General features: G+C 40.6%; 4 protein-coding genes and 1 long non-coding RNA gene across 5 annotated transcripts; all 5 read left to right on the forward strand.

The window, feature by feature from the left end:
- The first annotated feature begins 1406 nt into the window (after positions 1 to 1406).
- Positions 1407 to 2896, forward strand: LOC311251598 (uncharacterized protein). Its single transcript, XM_084344086.1, has 5 exons — positions 1407 to 1469; positions 1616 to 2311; positions 2404 to 2529; positions 2608 to 2651; positions 2759 to 2896. The coding sequence occupies exons 1-5, from the start codon at positions 1415 to 1417 to the stop codon at positions 2876 to 2878; spliced, it is 1041 nt and encodes a 346-aa protein (XP_084200212.1). The 5' UTR covers positions 1407 to 1414; the 3' UTR covers positions 2879 to 2896.
- Positions 2897 to 5459: 2563 nt separating this feature from the next.
- LOC311251308 (immunoglobulin alpha-2 heavy chain-like) lies at positions 5460 to 6643 on the forward strand (the record flags this gene model as incomplete). The annotated part of the gene is made up of 3 exons (XM_084343689.1): positions 5460 to 5520; positions 5680 to 6381; positions 6498 to 6643. The coding sequence occupies exons 1-3, from the start codon at positions 5466 to 5468 to the stop codon at positions 6641 to 6643; spliced, it is 903 nt and encodes a 300-aa protein (XP_084199815.1). The 5' UTR covers positions 5460 to 5465.
- Positions 6644 to 12292: 5649 nt separating this feature from the next.
- LOC311251309 (uncharacterized protein) lies at positions 12293 to 12898 on the forward strand (the record flags this gene model as incomplete). Its single annotated transcript, XM_084343690.1, has 1 exon — positions 12293 to 12898. The coding sequence occupies one exon, from the start codon at positions 12293 to 12295 to the stop codon at positions 12896 to 12898; it is 606 nt and encodes a 201-aa protein (XP_084199816.1).
- Positions 12899 to 13287: 389 nt separating this feature from the next.
- Positions 13288 to 13872, forward strand: LOC311251139. Its single transcript, XR_014621360.1, has 3 exons — positions 13288 to 13355; positions 13453 to 13475; positions 13799 to 13872. It is a non-coding gene; the product is annotated as an uncharacterized lncRNA (long non-coding RNA).
- Positions 13873 to 16256: 2384 nt separating this feature from the next.
- Positions 16257 to 17622, forward strand: LOC311251310 (uncharacterized protein; the record flags this gene model as incomplete). The annotated part of the gene is made up of 3 exons (XM_084343691.1): positions 16257 to 16311; positions 16456 to 17157; positions 17495 to 17622. The coding sequence occupies 3 exons, from the start codon at positions 16257 to 16259 to the stop codon at positions 17620 to 17622; spliced, it is 885 nt and encodes a 294-aa protein (XP_084199817.1).
- Between the last annotated feature and the right edge of the window lie 2634 nt (positions 17623 to 20256).

Below are 20256 nucleotides of genomic sequence, written 5' to 3' on the forward strand. Positions count from 1 at the left end.
TGTGTTCAGCATGTAAACATACACAAATCATAACAGTTCAAAATCTTTGTACTTTATTCTGCCTCATGAAGTCCAGATGCCATGGAGGTTCTGCAAGAGTGCTTCTGTTAGATGCAATCAAGTCAGAAAAAGACCACGGACATTATTAAAACTAGACATCCATGCAATCTACCCAACAAGACATTTCTAACAATACCAACAACATGAGCCTCTTTGTGGTGGTAAAGGAAAAGTCTGCGGGTCAGCAAACATACTCTGAAACATCTGTGGGAGACCACGAATGTGTGTACAAGACTTCATGGTAATCGAGTCGAGCATATAGAGATACATCTCCCTAGACCACAGTGGGTAACTGACATTGGCATCACCTGAGTCACGCCACTGTTAGCTCAGTCTCACACCATGGTGCGTAGTAGGCAGCGTGAGTGTGATTTGTCTTGCTTCAGCCCGAGAAGTACAGGTCTATGAAGGTGCAGTACCAACAGGGAGCAATAATGACGGGAGCAAAGGACAAATAAAGTATAAACAGTGGGAAATCCCACATCCGGGGGGGGTTGGGGTTGATTGGGTGGGTCATTCATAGGACTTTTAGAGTCCTGTACTGTAAATAGTAGCCATATATTAAGCCAAACCGTGATCTTTTCTTAAACATAACCACTACAGTTTAAGCCTTTGTAATCGGCTGTTGCATGTTTGTTATTGCGAACCACAGAATGAGACCACAGTGATGTAGCTGGAGGACAGCACGCTCACGATGTTCAAGCCAACAAGAAAACTAGTTTAACGTTTGTTTAATGTCTAACTGATACACCAAAGAAAAAAATATGGGAATAACTCACTTGCCACAATATGGCACCATTTCCAAAAAAAAAAAAAAATCATACTGAATGGCGACAAAATATCTTTAGGTTGACAGGTGCAGCCAGAGTAGGACAGGCTTCTGTAATAGTCAATGAATTACACAGCTGCCCTCTCTCAGCTCTCATAACCAGCTCTAACTATACACATCAGCACCTAAATAAACGCCTTTTTAGTCAAAACTCACAATTTTAAGTTTCTGAACATTTATAGAAAGTAACAATTATAGAAAAAATAACAATAAGGTGAGTTAGGCATAGTGTTACATAATGAGGATGTCCATGGTTATTTAATAATGGTCATTTTAAAGCTCCAGCTATTGTTGACAAACTTGAGGAGTCACTATGTTCTTCATTGTCTTACCATGCAACATGTCTCAGGGGCCAAGCTTGACACAATAGGTGGTAGAGAACATGTGATCTTGTGTTCTAAACAGGACATACAGTGTCACATCAGGCTGACCAATCAGCCACAGTCTTGTCTGTGAGGAGTGGAGAAAGATCTAGATTTTTTTTTTTTTTTTTTTTCACTCACTCGAGTCAGCAGTTCCAACACGATGACAGCCCCAGCATTTGTTTTCTGTCTGACATGTTTGTTCTTGGGCAAAATAGGTGAGTTGTGTTTTAAGGGCTCCAATGTGTATGTTATAGAGTGTATGGTCACTCTTGGTGTCATTGTTTCTCATGTATTTTGTATAATATACTTATTATCTCGTTAAAGTAATTGTGTATTTGCTTTGTCTCTCCTGTCACTGCAGCCCAAACGGCTGATCTGTCCTCATCTGTTCGTCAACACAGTGCTTTTGTGTCGGCTAATGTTGGTGACAGCGTGACATTACAATGTTTCTACAAAGATTACGTATCGACAATGTTTTACTGGTATAAGCAGAGTTTGGGGCAGAAACCAACGCTCATCTCTACCTACTACAAGTACGAAAGGAGTGGAACTTTTCATGGTGAATTCAAGAACAATCAACGCTTCACACTGGATACTAAAAGTGGTACATATATCTTGAAGATCTCAGATTTACACATTTCAGACTCAGCTACTTACTACTGTGTGAGCAGCTATTCAGTATCATTCGAATTTGCAGAGGGCATTACTGTCAGTGTGAAGGGTTCAGGTTTGAACATCCCAGCTTGGGTCCATCAGTCTGAGATCATCCAGCCAGGAGGCTCTGTGACTCTGAACTGTACAGTACACACTGGGACCTGTGATGGAGAACACAGTGTTTACTGGTTCAAACACTCTCAAGAATCTCATCCAGGACTCATTTACACCCATGGAGGCAGGAATGATCAGTGTGAGAGGAAAGACAACACACAAACACACACCTGTGTCTACAACTTGCCAATGAAGAGCCTGAATCTTTCTCATGCTGGGACCTACTACTGTGCTGTTGCCTCATGTGGACACATACTGTTTGGAGACGGGACCAAGCTGGACTTTGAGGGTGAGTAACTTTCTATCAGACTTCATTCATATTTAACCTCAGATGAACACTACTGAAAGCTTTGTAATGTCTCCTGCTGTCTGGATCTACAGATGATGAAGACTCTCTTGTCTTGGTGTATTTCTTGACTGGCACGTCAGCATTCTCCACCACACTGTGTGTTTTAATGGCTTTCTTAGTGTGCATGACGAACAGGAGACACAGCTGCCTTTGTACAGGTAAACGATCATGTTTTCATCTACAGTGTGTATTTTCTGAACATGACATTATGTGAACATTTTCTGTTTTCTTTTCAGAGTCTCAGGCAACATTTTCAGCCCCCTCCACAACAAATATCAAGGTATTTTACTGTTTAGAGGACTACATGTGTTATTCAGGTATTTCTATGGCACTAACATTTTGTGGACTTTATTTTTGATATTTCTTTCTTCTCTCCTTTATTAACAGGGTTACCAAAATGAAGATAAGGACTATGAGAATGTTTCAAGGGAGAACAGGGTCAACAGACGGAGACGACAGAGAGACAACACCTGGAGTGAATGTGTGTACCTCAGTGTAAAGCAGTAGAGCTGTTTCATCTTTGTCTTTGTGCAGCAGAACATGACTTCATACTGACTTTTAGAAGTATAATAAAGCTTTTGTAATATAATTTCACCTAAATATGATGACTGTAAAGCACCGCTTTCTAATAAACCCAATAAACGAGCTTGTACAAAGACAATAGATGAGAAAGTGCAATGATTTCCACTGTCCGTGCCAATAGGCTGCATTAAACGTAACACAGTGTTTCTGTTAGCTGCTGTATGGATTTCCTGACAGAAAAATGAGCACTAAGTAAAATAACAAGTGTCAATCAGTAGTAGATGTTGCTATAGTTTCCATGTGGTAAGCAGTCAAAGACGCTGTGGTTTTGTAGGGTGTGGGCTTGTGCAATGTTAGAGTCATGGCTATCTGCACTTTTTGTAAATGTGCATGTGCCGGTTCACGCAGGATGTGTCCATACAGGTAACCAAACCATTTTGCAGTGGAGTAGAAGAAATTCTTTGTGCCTTTCTTTGGATCAAGTTCATTCAGCTACAGCAAATTCAGAGAGGCGATATGACAAGACACTGTGATACACAAGCAAATGATAGAGGGTTTCCGACAAGGGACATAGCAATCAGAAATTTACAATGCAACACTTTTAAGCTGCTCCGTCGATAATTTTACGCGGTAGTAAAATTAAGTAAAAGTAGAAATACTAAGGGGGAAAAATACTCTGTTACAAATAAAAGTTGTCTATTCAAAATGTTAGTCAAGAAAAAGTACAACAGTATTAGCGTCAAAATATGAAGTACCAAAAATGTAAGAATTCATAATGCAGAAGGCTAATTTCAGAATCATTCTTTATATACTGCTGGGTAGCTAAACATATGATAATAAATCATCATTTATGTGCTGATTTATATTATGTGATCTCTACCTAAGTCAGGAGAAGTTGAAGTATCAGGTATCATTAAAAGGAATAATCACGTAAAGTACTGGTACCTCAAAACTGTACTTGAGTACAGTTTAAAGTACAGTATATGTACTTAATTAGAGTGCTCTACTGGGTCAAAAAGTCATTGCAGAGGCCACGATGTCTGATATAACAATTAAATCAGTGATTTCTTCTCCTCGTTTTAGTCCTGGTTGACTTAGTGTGACACCTGTGGTTGCTGGTGGCAAAGCAAATGCATTTTAATACCAAAAGGTCCATGAATTCTGGGGGTGACACCCGCCTTGAGCTGCTACTTTGTCATTAAGTCTGTCTTTTTATAGTGCAGCCAATCAAAGTCCCATGAAGATATCAGTCAATAACCGGCCTTCTCTATCATGCCGTTAGCAAATGTGATGTAATTTCACACTGGACATGGCATGAGTATGTTTCCACACAACAGCAGGGCACAGTTGAAGGAGTTTGTTTCCACGCCTGCAGCTTGACACAGCTCACAGTGGCTGCTCCTTCTCGTTCCCATACTGCCAGCAATAATTAGAACTGTTTCCAGCCAAAAGAGGCTTGAGATGACCATGTCTTGTTTTGTGGACACAGTTTTGATGGACATTCAGTGTCAGTGGTAACTTACATAGCAAATACAACATGCATTCTGGGACTGCTTGACAATAAAAGCCAAGTTGAGCGCTTTTAATATGAACTAGCTGCAGTAGGAAATTTTTAGTTTGCTTTAGCAGTAACTTTAGTGAACAGAAACGGTGAGGCTGATATCAGTGAGACATTATTGAAGTATAATAGTGAATTACGTGCATGCATCATTTCCTGTGAACACATACTGTGAAAACTGACTTGTTTCTGTAGGATCCTGCTGTGAGTGTCAAAGTTTCAAATCACTAGTGCAGGCAGATCCCTCTTGTGTTTGTGTGTCACGTGGTCGCTCAAAGCAGGAAGTAAATACCGGTGTGTATCTACCGCGAGTCTCGTTCATCTTGTCTGGCGCAGCTTCCGTAGTGCAAACGCTGTGAGGAAGACTCGCGTGAACGCGGAGCGTGCCTCCAGGCAGCTGTAGCATAGTGACTGTTTAGGCTAGAAAAATTATGTTGTTTTGAGTAAACTCTGCATGTCGCCAGTTCAGGACACTTGGATTGCAGCGGACGAGCAGTATGGAGGAATATTACAAAGTTTTTTTGTGTCGTTTTGTGGACCTTTTCTTCTCAGGCGCCGCTTACACTCGTTATATGGATTATTCCTGCCGGAGGGTACCCCCGCAGGTCTCCAGCTGCACTTTGAGGAATAAGAAACTACACCGGAGATCTCATCAGCATGTGGGTGAGTCGATAATGACTGATTTTTGTTTAGAGTGAACTATTCCTTTAAGTAAAAGCTTTGTAGTTTCCTGTATTGTCAAAGCATGCATACATTAACCAGACTGGGTCATCAGCGAAATCAGTATGGTGTTAAATATGTGGATGTGTGGTTGTCTTGTCGAGGAGCCATTATGTGATTTCAGATAACTCTCTAGAACCAAACTTGATACTGTAGGTGGCCGTGAGCATGTGATCTTCTTTCCTTAAGAGGACATACAGTGTCATTTCAGCCTGGCCAATCAAACACAGTCTTCTCTGTGAAGAGTGGGGAAAATATCAAGATTCTTTTCACTCAAGTCAGCAGGCTGAAACGATGACATCTCCAAAGTTTGTTTTCTATCTGATATTTTTGTTCTTGTGGAAAATAGGTGAGTTGTGTTTTCATGGCTGCAATTTATATATTTAAAGTGGTATGGTCATTCTGTGTCATTTCTCCTAATCATTTACCATGTCTTTAGTATAATATACTGTACTTACTGTCACGTTTAAGTAATTGTGAATTTGCTTTGTCTCTCCTGTCTCTTCAGCTCAGACAACTAAATATTCCTCATCTGTTCATCAAGAGGGAGGTTTTGTATCAGCTCATGTTGGTGACAGCGTGACATTACAATGTTTCCATGAAGGTGAAGTAATAGCTAAGTATTACTGGTATAAACAAACTCTGGGAGAGAAACTGAGGCTCATCTCTTCAGTCTATGTGTCTACTAAAAATGTTGCTTTTTATGATGAATGCAAGAACAATCCACGCTTCACACTGGACACTGACACTGGGAAAAATCACTTGAAGATCTCAGATTTACACATTTCAGATTCAGCCACTTACTACTGCGCAAGCAGCTTCTCAGTAACATTTGAATTTGTACAAGGCGTTACTGTCAGTGTGAAGGGTTCAGATTTGAACGTCCCAGCTTGGGTCCATCAGTCGGCATCTGAGATCATCCAGCCAGGAGGCTCTGTGACTCTGAACTGTACAGTACACACTGGGACCTGTGATGGAGAACACAGTGTTTACTGGTTCAAACACTCTCAAGAATCTCATCCAGGACTCATTTACACCCATGGAGGCAGGAATGATCAGTGTGAGAGGAAAGACAACACACAAACACACACCTGTGTCTACAACTTGCCAATGAAGAGCCTGAATCTTTCTCATGCTGGGACCTACTACTGTGCTGTTGCCTCATGTGGACACATACTGTTTGGAAACGGGACCAAGCTGGACTTAGAGGGTGAGTAACTTTCTAGAAGGGGTTGTCTTGTTTTATAATAAGTCAATTATAGTCACTGTCCAATCAATCCGAGGACACAGTAATAAATGCTGAAAGCTCTGTTTCTGTCTCTCTAGATGATGAAGACTCTCCCGTCTATGTGTATTTCTTGAGTGGAGCTTTGGCATTCACCACCATCCTGAGTGTTTTACTGGCTGTCTTACTGTACATCATAAGAAAGAGAACAAGCTGCCAGTGCGGAGGTAAATGGTACAGTTTCTAACTACTGTTTAATTACTGAACATGGCATCATAGAATCACAGCTTCACATCGTTTTAATTGTTTTTCAGAAACTCGTGTGAGATTTTCCGCTCCCTCCACAACCAATGCAGAGGTAGTTTCTGTCTCATTATTTTATTGCCATTCAAATACATTTTTATATCATATAACATCTAGTTTAATTTTCTTTATTTCCATTATGCACCATTTTGTGATTCACTGTTTTATATTTCATTGCTAGGATTTCACAAATGAGGATCATCTCCATTACGCTGCTTTAAGAGTAAAAAAGGCCAGCAGATCAAGAAGACCGAAGGACGACACAGAGGCTGAATGTGTGTACTCCAGTGTAAAGTCATGAGTGTGTCTTTTCAAGTGTAATTTTGTTATTTGGCTTTATCTAGAGCAGGAACGGTACCTTGTAATACATCTTTGATTCTGGAGCTGTCATTTACTTGCAACTTGTAATTGAAAATAAATAAATATTGATCATTTGTCGATATTCAGTGTCACAGTGTATAAGTGGATCAGTGCATGCATTGTACTACAGTGGAGGGTGTTTGTACTGTAAATGACTCTACGAAAAGTCATCACACACAGAGACAGCACGTGTCAGGAGATACAGTGTGTTTATTAGTCGCCACAAACACAAACTCTTTTTATAGTTTCCATGTGGTGATGGTGAAATGATAAAATCTCTCTATGGTTTTGTAACATTGCATGTGCATACTGTGCATATTACAACCATGTAAACTCCCAGTTTCAAGCACGGGGTTTCCACAGAGTGCAACAACTGACTTATAATATGAGATCTATAATAGTTTAGAAAGAAGCCGAGAGTGAGGCCAAATTCAACGATGCTGCCTGACAAGCTTCTGTGACACACTGAGCGTAAGAAAGCGTTTGCATAATATCTGTGTGCACCCCCAAACCATAAATATAATCTATTAGTGTGGTGAGGAACATGTAAACTGACAAGTCAGAATACTTTGCTCTTGAATATTTAGACATTTTACTCTTCTTGTCATTGTTAAAAGTATAAACCAATAAAATTATTATATTAAAGCTGCTGTAAGCATTATTTTATTATTAACAGAAGTGTTAAATAGCCTTATTTTCCATCAGTAATCACTATGATAGAGTGAGAGCTACCAACTCCAGCGCTCCTGGTCAAAGCTTATACAACAATAACACACCAAAAGGCGAAGAGAGCCGCCTCAAAAAATGTCGTGTGGTTAGGTAAAGGACGGAAGAGACTGCTAAGTGCAAAATGGATATGAAGTTGGCTTAAACGTTTTTATCATCATATATGACATTGCTCATTATCCATATGTGTTAACCCAACTAAATTATCTGTCTCTATATCCATACTTGGAATAGGTGGTGCTTGAGCCAGATGTGGGCTGTGCTTCAACTCAAAAAGTAATACTATATAGGCCTCAACACCCTGGTTTGAAGATTGACCTTTCTTAAAACCTACGCACTTTCACTCAGGTAACAGTTGAGCTAGATTGGTACCCTGATGAACCACAGTCAACTTCCCCATTTCCTTTTAAACTGATATAGTATGTACTGTGTGCAGGCTGTGCAGTAGACCTCGCCATCAGCTGAACATCAACACCATCACCAAAGACACCCACGTTTGTTCAAAGGTAACATTATGATGGGGAATAGCCATCTAACTAGCTAGCTGACTTATAACAGTCAGCTCATATTGCATTAAGAGTAGTTAGTCAGATCACCTTCAAACTTCGGGCTGGTTTGCTTCCTCCTTATTTCTGTGTTAACATTAAAAAGATTTAGAAAAGAACAAAAAGGTCACTTGCTGTATTTGGAGGATGAAATATGGTCAAGCAGGAGAGAGCAACGGTTCTCTCATTTTAATTCAGACTGGAATGATTTGCCTCAGTTAAGTCTCCACCTCCGAATCTGGAGCTTATAAATACCCATTACTACTGCAGAGTCCTTTGACTGGAGAATGAATGCCTGTCCTACTGAAGACAAAAGCCAGATGTTAGTGGGTGTCTTGTCCAGTGTGAAAGGGGTATTAATCTGATGCCATTGTGTCTCTTCAGTAGAGCAGAGTCTGCAGTGATATGTTTCCATTGCTCTATATCACATTTCACTTTAACTGATACACCGACTGCATCTGAGGCAAGTGTAAAAACTTTTTTGCAATATTTCAAGATTGCATTTCAAATTTGGGGCCTTGTCACTCATTTTTACACGCACAAATTTGAAAATGTGCCTAAGAAAGGTGGATGGAAACGCACCTATTTACAGAGCACCTTCAAAAATCCCCGCTGATCTATAAATACCTCGCGCTTACCAGAAGTGTAAGTGAAGAGTGCAACCTTATAACTGGGCAGCTCTCGGCAACTGATGTTTGTTTGTGGTGACTGTGTGAAAAAGGTTTCAGCCTGTGGAAACTTAAGGCCTAGCTTGAGCACAGGAAGACCGACCTGTGGTCTCGAGGCCACAGCGTACAGCAGCTCAGACAGCAGCAGAGAGAAGTCATTTTGAAAGGGTAGCTGTAGCTGTGTGAAACAAGGGTCGTGTTCACTGCACATAACATGATGTGTACACAAACAGGAACTACCAGCCTGTACAAGGATTGGTGTGAAAGGTCCAACACTGACGCTTTGGGTTGGTAGGTAGAGTCAGCCACCATACCGAAGCATCAGCAGTTGACGAGTTGAGAATGAGACTCACAAATTGCACCTTTAACACTGTAATGTGGGTGGAGAGTATCATCTTATGTTAACTAGTACCCTCCTCAGAGTGAAACTTTCTATAATTAGTATTGTATTATAAGGTATGGAACAACTCAATTATTATGTTATCAGGGTCTTTTAATCAAAAAAGTCATCGCCTGCAGCAGTTTGGATGCACAGTAGGACAGTCATACCAGTGTGAACTCTACCAGCTATTCGGTATGAACATCATGCCCCTGTATGTACAGACAATAGTTTAGTATTGATCACAACTCTGGCACACATTTATTTTTGTGTTCAGTTTTTACTTTTCATTTGTCAGATTTGCTGGCTGTCTGTGTTGCCAAATCATGAGAATGAGTCCCCCCTGAACAAACTTTCACATGCCAAACCCTGCACACTATAGAACCCAGTGTATAATACAGCTGCAAGTGTTACTGTCTAAATCCAGTGACCATTGAATGTACAATATGTAACTTCTGCTGCTAGGGGCCTCGCTATCAAAACAAACAAAACAAGTTTGCAGAGCAGGGGACAAGAGCCGCTGCTCAGCTGCCTAGAGCATAGAATAAACAGAAGAATAAACACCTGGGGCCCTGTTTAGACGGTCTATAGTGCATGGTCTGAAGCGCAAAGCTCTAGTGCATGTAGGGCGTGTCCAAGTCCATTTTGCTAGTCAAATGGCGGATAATCTGGGCGCAAAGTGCGGCGCACTGCACAAAGGGGTTGTATTTCAACTGAAATGTGTTTTGGACGGAACATAACTCAAACCAATCCGAGTGTCGTCTACCATGCCCTTTAAGAGCCAGGTGTGCCAGGGCCTGACATTAAACTGAGGAGGAGCGCTGTGTGTGTGCGGATCTCAGTCCGTGGATCATAAAAGGTATCATCCAGTTCAATAACGGGTGAGATGAGAGGGGTGAAATACGTCTTTAATGAGGAAATAATAATGACATTAGCTGCAGCGATCCTCCAGCAGCAGAAATGATATGTGTATCTCTACATTGACATGCATATTTGCGCACAGGGAACAGATGATGCACTTAATTGTTTAATTAAAAACTCCTGACTCGTTTCCTTTGGAGAGTTTATAACTACAGCTTTTATTTTTGTTGTTTGAGCCACAATATTTGTCGCAGTGACATTACTGCGTTCATGGGAAGTGTATGAACGGTGTGAACTTGCCTGTGTAGGCGCATCTAATGCGTCCTCTAAATAGGAGGAAACCGACTGCGCTTTTGACCTTGGACCAGCTTTGTGTTGGCCTGTGGCGCAGTCGCTTTCTGCTGCCTCAAGATAGCAATGCGCCATCAGTGTGCCTGACCACACCTCAATATGACCAACACACCCAGGGGCACACAGGTGAGCGCAAGTACATTTGCTATTTACATAACGTGGGTGCTGGGTGTGAAAATGACCACTGCGTCAGTCCGAAACTAGCAATGACACTTGCAACGCAAATAAACACAAATGTTCCTGCTGTCAAACTCGCTTCACTCTTGATGTAAACACCATTAAAAGAGAGTCTTTTAGATGTGACTCAGGCACAAACGTCCAGAGATGAGTCAATGGTTCAAAGTTTTATTCAACTTAAATTCAGTCTTGTTGGCCGACCCCCTGTAACGCTTGTAGTTTAGAGCAGGTGGACCCAAAAGTTGACGCCAAACAGGGAGAGACATGAAAGGCGAATTCAGTGATCACAAAAGGTTTTGCTGGTAGGAATAGACGGTGAGCTCGAGTGCAGGCCGGTGGCTTCCTGGTTGGTGCAAGTGGAGACTCACCATTTACACGGGAGGGTGGTTCAGGCAGGGTGGCAAGTGGTAGAGGAGCTGGTCCACGGGCATGGTCCAGTCACACTGGAAGAGGAGGAAAGCAGCTGGCTAGTGAACATAAGAAAGCTTTCTAAATACATAAGCTCTAGAGATGCAGAGAGCGATAAAGTACCACTGGAGCTGGCGACAATAATCTGGCACCGTGCAGAGGTCTGGGTATAAGAGCAGGTGCTGGTTACACTCAATGCGCTGCAGCCACCCCCAGCCTCACCAAGCATCTCTGAATCACAAAGCACATGAAACAGACCACAAACAGGCCACCACAAAGTCCAATCATAACACTTCCCTATCCCAGAAGTAGCGGCGGCGACGTAATGAAACGTACCATTGAATCAAAACAATATAAACACTAACATAGGAAGTTATTGCACAATGAAATGCACCGTTTCCTCGAGTAAAATCATTTTCTAGGTTTGAAAATAGTAGGAAACATTTGGAAAAGTACACACCTGAAGAAAATGTAGAAGAAAAGGTCCCGTCACTTTTAAACATTTTAATGTGGAAATGTTGCAAATCATCTGTAACTGTGGATCAAACAGCAGAAAGTCGGAGAAACAGTTGAAATAGGGTTAAATGTTCCTTAATCAACCTATCTTGAAAATGAACCTTCCAATGCTGTATGTGGCGAGGAGTTATGTTCGTGTCATGTAGTTGTTACTGTCCCAAGGGAGGGGGACGATGAACATGTGTGCACTGTTTCCATAATAGGATGTTCAATCTGATTGGCCAATCAAGTACAGTCTCCTCTGTGAAGAGTAGAGGACGTATAGAGACTCAATTCATTCAGCACAGCATTCGAAGCACGATGACACCTCCAAGCTTTGCTCTGTGTTTCACATGTGTGTTCATGGCCAATATGGGTAAGTTGTGTTTTGTTACTGCACTATAATACTTTACCATGTGTTGGTTTGTAACATGTCATCATGCATTCTGTGAAACAGATCATTACAACATGCCGGCATTAGATTAACTGTGTATATGCTTTGTTTCTTCATTTTCTCCTCAGCTCACATGACGACTTTAAAACAATCATCATTGGATTTTCAGTCAGCAGATGTTGGAGCTAGTGTGACTTTGCTGTGCTCCTGCCAAGACACTAACGCAGTAATGTTTTACTGGTATAAGCAAACTGTGGGACAGACACCAGTGCTGGTGTCTACTTTCTATATGCATAATAATAACGGCAACTTTCACGATGAATTTAAGAACAATCCACGTTTTTCAGTGGACACTGAAAAACGTAAATGTCACTTGAGGATTTCAGATCTGAGAATTTCAGACTCAGCTACTTATTACTGTGTAGGGACCAATTTATATGACAATGTATTTGAATTTTGTGAGGGCACAACCGTCAGTGTGAAGGGTTCAGGTATGAACATCCCAGCTTGGGTCCATCAGTCAGCATCTGAGATCATCCAGCCAGGAGGCTCTGTGACTCTGAACTGTACAGTACACACTGGGACCTGTGATGGAGAACACAGTGTTTACTGGTTCAAACACTCTCAAGAATCTCATCCAGGACTCATTTACACCCATGGAGGCAGGAATGATCAGTGTGAGAGGAAAGACAACACACAAACACACACCTGTGTCTACAACTTGCCAATGAAGAGCCTGAATCTTTCTCATGCTGGGACCTACTACTGTGCTGTTGCCTCATGTGGACACATACTGTTTGGAGACGAGACCAACAGAGACTTGAAAGGTAAGTAGGTTTCTAGTAGAGCTTTTCTCATTTAAGAAATAGTAATGTCAACTTCTTAAAGATTTTTGTTTCTCTGTTTTTATTAATAATCACATGCTGACAGGAGCTACTAAAGATCTACAGTCCTTGTTTCATTCACTTGAAACTTTGAAATTCATTTTTAGTCAGGATGAGGACGGTAGATTTTGTCCTGCGTTACTTTCCTAAATTCCAAAAAGGAAGAACTACTGTACGAATGATATTGAAATATTGACTTGAAAATAACCAAAGCTATCCTTTAAACAACATTAAGAGAAAAACATCTCAGACCTCTGTCATGTCTGCCGCTGTCTTTCCGTACAGATGAGGTGGCCTCTCCCCTCTGGGTGTATTTCTTGAGTGCGGCTTTGACATTCACCACCATCCTGGTTGTTTTACTGGCTCTCTCACTGTACAAGATGAACAAAATAAACTGCCAGTGTTCAGGTAACTGATACTATTTGAATCTGCCTGCAAGTATTGAGCGTATTATGCATTTAAAAAAAGAAGGTTTTTAATTGTGTGTCACAATGTACATTTTCAGAAACCTCTACTCCAGATACAGTGGTAAGTAACATTTTCTATTGAAAAGGGAGCATTTTTAATAGCACAGCAATATTTTTTTTAACTTGACAGCAGGTGTCATGGGGGGAAAAATGTAATTGTGAAAGTCAGGTTTGTAGGTTTTAGGTTACAATTTGACAGCTCTATAATGGTATGTTTAGTTGTTAAATGTTAACAGTGTTGTTCAATTTTATATTCTGTTCATAAAAACACACAAATGCATTAATTTTCTATTTTCCTCTGTGACGCTTGCAGAGTTCTGTACATCTCTTTCTTGTGCTGTATCTTTTAAAATAGTGATGAACCATTTTACATTTTGTTACCAGTTACATCAGGATGCAGAGAGCCTTCATTACGCTGCTTTAAGGGCTCACAAGCCCAACAGATCAAGAAGACAGAGGAACAACACCGACAGTGAATGTGTGTACTCCAGCGTGAAGCAGTAGTCAAGTCAGATTCAGTTCTCCCATTAGCAAGCACTTGGCTACAGTTACAAGAAATAACCGCCAAAGAGCTGGTCATGTTTATATGGAAGCAGCATGACTGAAACGGCCTTACATACAGTCATCAACTCAAAGCAGATACAGTACGTTACTGTCCAGTAGGCTGCAACCTCTCATCGGCCTGGAGAAAACACACAACCCACAGTGGTGGTTTGAATAGTATAGGCTAATATGTAAGTGTGTATACATTTGTGAGATTGGATTACAGTCAGATGCACAATCAGCAATTGTTACTCCTTGATCTGACATTTTCAGCTTATATAAGTTGCTACATTTGTCAAGAGGCCATCTATGCATGCCAACATGGTGCTGCTGACCTAATAACTTTCAACTATCAATTACAATAGAGAATGACCTTTTGATGAGACGAAATAGAAAATGATCGTAGTTATTTCTAGATAACATTGTAATTTACCTATATATATATATATATATATATATATATATATATATAAATTGTATTATACAGTATATTATAATTAATGTCAAGTTAAATGTCAAGTTAAAATAATTGCACATATGGCCTTCATGGGCTTCAGTGTGTTTCTGTAATTGTTGTAACGACAGTTTGTTTTCCTGAAACATGAACACCATGATTCCACCATATTCTATATATGTAAAGTTACTTGCTCTGCAATAAACTAAGCAAATCTTGGCTTGTGTCAGAGGTTTTTCTTGTCATGTCATCTGTGAAACAAGGGATTAGCAAATAAACCATCATCTGTGTCTGCTTAACTGTGTCAACTAAATCATCCCTATCTGTACTCGGTATGGGCCGGGCTTAAACTGGTGGTGGGTGGTGCTTGAACCACAAATGGGCAGGACCAACCAGACGGTGTGAATTAGACATCAGATGAGAAATATGAGTCTTTGGCCCCATCCAGATGTCAATTATATTCTGAGAGATCTGGATGTGATGAGGTGGGCACCGGATATGGAGGTCAATGGGGTGGAGGAGGGTCGCAAAGATTTTGCACTGAAACAACATGATTTTTTTTCTATCATGAAAATGTTGATCATTATAACTTAAGGAGGAGGTTAATGACCACCAGTAACCAGCAGTAGGCCCCTCGATCAATAAGACAACTATTTGATAGCCAGTGTAGCAGTATGAAGTTGTGTGGTGGATTTCAGCTGTGTGGCTCTTCCCAGCCAATGGCTGTGAGAGAGCACCTTATAAAGGGCAGGCAGAAGGCACCTGGTTGTCCTCTTGCCTGACGGAGCCTGGGTCACGTCACTTCCTGACGCCCTCCACTTCCGCTTTCATTTGGTGGCAGGTAGGCTGGCGGCGGCGACTGCAGTCTGTTACCATGCCGTCCATCCAGTTGTTCATTTTGGTTATTTTATTTCAGAGGCTCGATTGGGTGTTGCTGCTGGCTGCACGCTGCTCACCGCTCGCTGCATGCTGCTCACCGCTCGCAGATTAGAGACTTTGTATAGTAAATTTCTTATGTGTGTTTTGTGATTAGTTGTATCTAATTTCTTTTGTTTCTCACTTGCTGTCCCCCCATTCAGGTACTAAGTCTAGGGTGGCGGATTGGTGTCCTGGTGGCGGTGTCCCTCTTTGTGTTAGCACTTTTTGGGTTGATTTTGTTTCACTTTCATTTACTTCACGTGTGGTGTTCCTGGGATCCCCCTTTGTTTTGGACCCATCTGCCCAGTATGTCTCAGCCCCGATTGGCTCTCCTTTGTTTGCCCCCAGTGAGTGACTCCTTCATGTTGGAGTTTTAAAGGTTTTGGAAATTTAACTAATAAATACCTTTTTTTGTAACCAGAAATGCTGTCTCTGCCTCAATTGTAAAACGGACCTGAGTGACTTCTTTGGTTGAAAATAGTCCTTTAAAAAAAGGTCCCTGGGTGAAACCCCCAGGGTGGCGTTGTTTGGCATAAACTTCATTCTTAATCAAGTGCTGCCCAAAGCACAACCCTCATGCCGCCACACCAGCATTTTTGTGTCCTCAACCTTATGTTTCTTTGGTTTGCCGTTAAAGGAGCACTATGTAGTTTTGGGAAAGAAATATTAATCAGAAGAGAAAGGTCTTCATAGACTGATTTTTTTATGCCAAAATAAACTAACTCCTTCATTTTCATGACTGAATAAACAAACCGACCTTAAATGACAACACAGTTTCATCACTCTCAAACAAATGTGATCTTGTGTCCTAAATAGGACATACAGTGTCACATCAGGCTGGCCAATCAGCCACAGTCTTGTCTGTGAGGAGTGGAGAAAGATCTAGATTTTTTTTTTTCTTCCACTCAAGTCAGCAGTTCCAACACGATGGCAGCCCCAGCATTTGTTTTCTGTCTGACATGGTTGTTCTTGGGCAAAATAGGTGAGTTGTGTTTTAAGGGCTCCAATGTGTATGTTAGAGAGTGTATGGTCACTCTTGGTGTCATTGTTGCATGTATTTTGTATAATATACTTATTATCTCGTTAAAGTAATTGTGTATTTGCTTTGTCTCTCCTGTCACTGCAGCCCAGACGGCTGATCTGTCCTCATCTGTTCGTCAACACAGTGCTTTTGTGTCGGCTAATGTTGGTGACAGCGTGACATTACAATGTTTCTACAAAGATTACGTATCGACAATGTTTTACTGGTATAAGCAGAGTGTGGGGCAGAAACCAACGCTCATCTCTACCTACTACAAGTACGAAAGGAGTGGAACTTTTCATGGTGAATTCAAGAACAACACACGCTTCACACTGGATACTAAAACTGGTACATATATCTTGAAGATCTCATATGTACACATTTCAGACTCAGCTACTTACTACTGTGTGAGCAGCTATTCAGTATCATTCGAATTTGGAGAGGGCATTACCGTCAGTGTGAAGGGTTCAGGTTTGAACATCCCAGCCTCGGTCCATCAGTCAGCATCTGAGATCATCCAGCCAGGAGGCTCTGTGACTCTGAACTGTACAGTACACACTGGGACCTGTGATGGAGAACACAGTGTTTACTGGTTCAAGCGCTCTCAAGAATCTCATCCAGGACTCATTTACACCCATGGAGGCAGGAATGATCAGTGTGAGAGGAAAGACAACACACAAACACACACCTGTGTCTACAACTTGCCAATGAAGAGCCTGAATCTTTCTCATGCTGGGACCTACTACTGTGCTGTTGCTTCATGTGGACACATACTGTTTGGAGACGGGACCAACGGAGACTTGAAAGGTAAGAAGGTTTCTAGTAGAGCTTTTCTCATTTGAGAAATCGTAATGTCAACTTCTTAAAGATTTTTGTTCCTCTGTTGTTCTTAATAATCACATGCTGACAGGAGCTACTAAAAATCTACAGTCCTTGTTTCATTCACTTGAAACTTTGAAATTCATTTTTAGTCAGGATGAGGACGGTAGATTTTGTCCTGCGTTACTTTCCTAAATTCCAAAAAGGAAGAACTACCAATGATCTTGAAATATTGACTTGAAAATAACCAAAGCTATCCTTTAATCAACATTAAGAGAAAAACATCTCAGAGCTCTGTCATGTCTGCCGCTGTCTTTCCGTACAGATGTGGACTCTCCCCTCTGGGTGTATTTCTTGAGTGCGGCTTTGACATTCACCACCATCCTGGTTGTTTTACTGGCTCTCTCACTGTACAAGATGAACAACATAAACTGCCAGTGTTCAGGTAACTGATACTATTTGAATCAGCCTGCAAGTATTGAGCGTATTATGCATTTAAAAAAAGAAGGTTTTTAATTTGTGTGACACAATGTACATTTTCAGAAACCTCTACTCCAGATACAGTGGTAAGTGACATTTTCTATTGAAAATAGAGAATTTTTAATAGCACAGCAATATTCTTATTTATACTTGACAGCAGGTGTCATAGGAGATAAAAGTAATTTGAACCAGTTATGTATCAGGCTATGAACAATACATAGAGATACATAGATATAATTTGGCAACTCTATAATGGTATGTTTAGTTGTTAAATGTTAAGTGTTTTTAATCTTATATATCCTGCTCATTAGAGCAGACAAATGCATTAATTTTCTATTTTCCTCTGTGACGCTTGCAGAGTTCTGTACATCTCTTTCTTGTGCTGTATCTTTTAAAATAGTGATGAACCATTTTACATTTTGTTACCAGTTACATCAGGATGCAGAGAGCCTTCATTACGCTGCTTTAAGGGCTCACAAGCCCAACAGATCAAGAAGACAGAGGAACAACACCGACAGTGAATGTGTGTACTCCAGCGTGAAGCAGTAGTCAAGTCAGATTCAGTTCTCCCATTAGCAAGCACTTGGCTACAGTTACAAGAAATAACCGCCAAAGAGCTGGTCATGTTTATATGGAAGCAGCATGACTGAAACGGCCTTACATACAGTCATCAACTCAAAGCAGATACGTTACTGTCCAGTAGGCTGCAACCTCTCATCGGCCTGGAGAAAACACACAACCCACAGTGGTGGTTTGAATAGTATAGGCTAATAAATTGTATATATGTAAGTGTGTATATTTGTGAGATTGAATTACAGTCAGATGCACAATCAATAATGGTTACTCCTTGTATATAAGTTGCTACACTTGTCAAGAGGCCATCTATGCATGCCAACATGGTGCTGCAGATCTACAGTAATAGACATTAAACTGTATCAATATAGCGTTCAATATAATCAGTTATGATAGAGAATGTCCATTTGATGAGACAAAATAGAAAACGGTCGTAGTCATTTCTAGATCACGTTATAATTAACTATATATTATAATTAATGTCGAGTTAAGGGCATTAAAATAATTGCACATATGGCCTTCATGTGCTTCTGTACCTTGTTGTAACCTTGTTTTTCTTTTTTTAAAAGGATAATTTGAATTTTCCTGAAACATGAACACCATGATTCCACCATATTCTATAATGTAAAGTTACTTGCTCTGCAATAAACTAAGCAAATCTTGGCTTGTGTCAGAGGTTTTTCTTGTCATGTCATCTGTGAAACAAGGGATTAGCAAATAAACCATCATCTGTGTCTGCTTAACTGTGTCAACTAAATCATCCCTATCTGTACTCGGTATGGGCCGTCTTAAACTGGTGGTGGGTGGTGCTTGAACCACAAATGGGCAGGACCAAGCAGAGGGTGTGAATTAGACATCAGATGAGAAATATGAGTCTTTGGCCCCATCCAGACGTCAATTATATTCTGAGAGATCTGGATGTGATGAGATGGGCACTGGATTTGGAGGTCAATGGGGTGGAGGAGGGTCGCAAAGATTTTACATTGAAACGACAGCTGACAACAGCTGAGAGGAGAACAGATTTGAAACGGCCGTCAACAACATGACTGGTCTAATGACTAAATCCATGGTTAAACCCTGATTAAAGCATGCAGGTTAAAATCAAGTTTGAAATATTCTTTAGAAATGCAATTGTGTAAGAGATTCTGATGAACACGACACTGAACCATGTCCGTCCTCTGAGCTGGGGAGTCCACATTAGCTTCAATTAGCTGTAATGTGAATGTTTAACATTGACAACAATTTTGAACTTAAAGGACAACTGACTACAGCAGAGAGGAGAACAGATTTAATCATGGCAAAATCTGGTTGGTTTAACTGAAGTAGAAAACTCCCATAGTCCACTTATTAAGAAGTGGAGAGAGAGTAATAAATTGTTGTGAATGAATGAAGATTAAGATCTTTTTCTCGTCAGGGCATTTGATTGATTTCTGTGGGGATGTTAAGATATTTTTCAAAAAAAATATAACAAAGACATTAAGATGCTTTCATGAATAGTATCAAGAAAAAAAATAATTTCATGAAAATGTTGAACATTATAACTTAGAGGGATTAAGGAGGAGGTTAATGACCAGCAGCAACCAGCAGTAGGCCCCTCGATCAATAAGCCAACTATTTGACAGCCAGCATTTTTGAGAAAGAGCTTTTTTGTTGTCCTCAACCCTATGTTTCTTTGGTTTGCCGTTAAAGGTGCACTATGTAGTTTTGGGAAGAAATTTTAATCAGAAAAGAAAGATCTTCATAGACTGATTGTTTTATGCCTAAACAAACTAAATAAACTAACTCCTTCATTTTCATGAGTGAATACACAAACCGACCTTAAAGGACGGCATAATTTTATACTGTTTTACTCTGTTTATATGTGGCGGACCCTGCCACCTTTCTAGCTCCAAACAGTGTTCTGGGGACCTTATTTTCCTCTGAGAACAGCTTGTTTATTCAGAATAAATAAAAATAAATAAATATTTCTGAGTTTGAATGTCTTCTTCCAAACTAAATAATGCCTCTTTAAAGAAAGCAAATGTGAATCAAACA

The sequence above is a fragment of the Pagrus pagrus genome (assembly GCF_965226575.1).
Source record: "Pagrus pagrus genome assembly, chromosome: 22".
NCBI classification, from domain to species: Eukaryota; Metazoa; Chordata; class Actinopteri; order Spariformes; family Sparidae; genus Pagrus; species Pagrus pagrus.

What these genes read in the sequence shown, in the direction of transcription:
- LOC311251598 (XM_084344086.1), top strand. Translation starts at nt 1,415, where the DNA reads ATGACAGCCCCAGCATTTGTTTTCTGTCTGACATGTTTGTTCTTGGGC. An exon ending in TTTGTTCTTGGGCAAAATAG is followed by an intron (nt 1,470 to 1,615) that starts GTGAGTTGTGTT and finishes CTGTCACTGCAG; the next exon opens with CCCAAACGGCTGATCTGTCC. An exon ending in ACACAGCTGCCTTTGTACAG is followed by an intron (nt 2,530 to 2,607) that starts GTAAACGATCAT and finishes TTTTCTTTTCAG; the next exon opens with AGTCTCAGGCAACATTTTCA.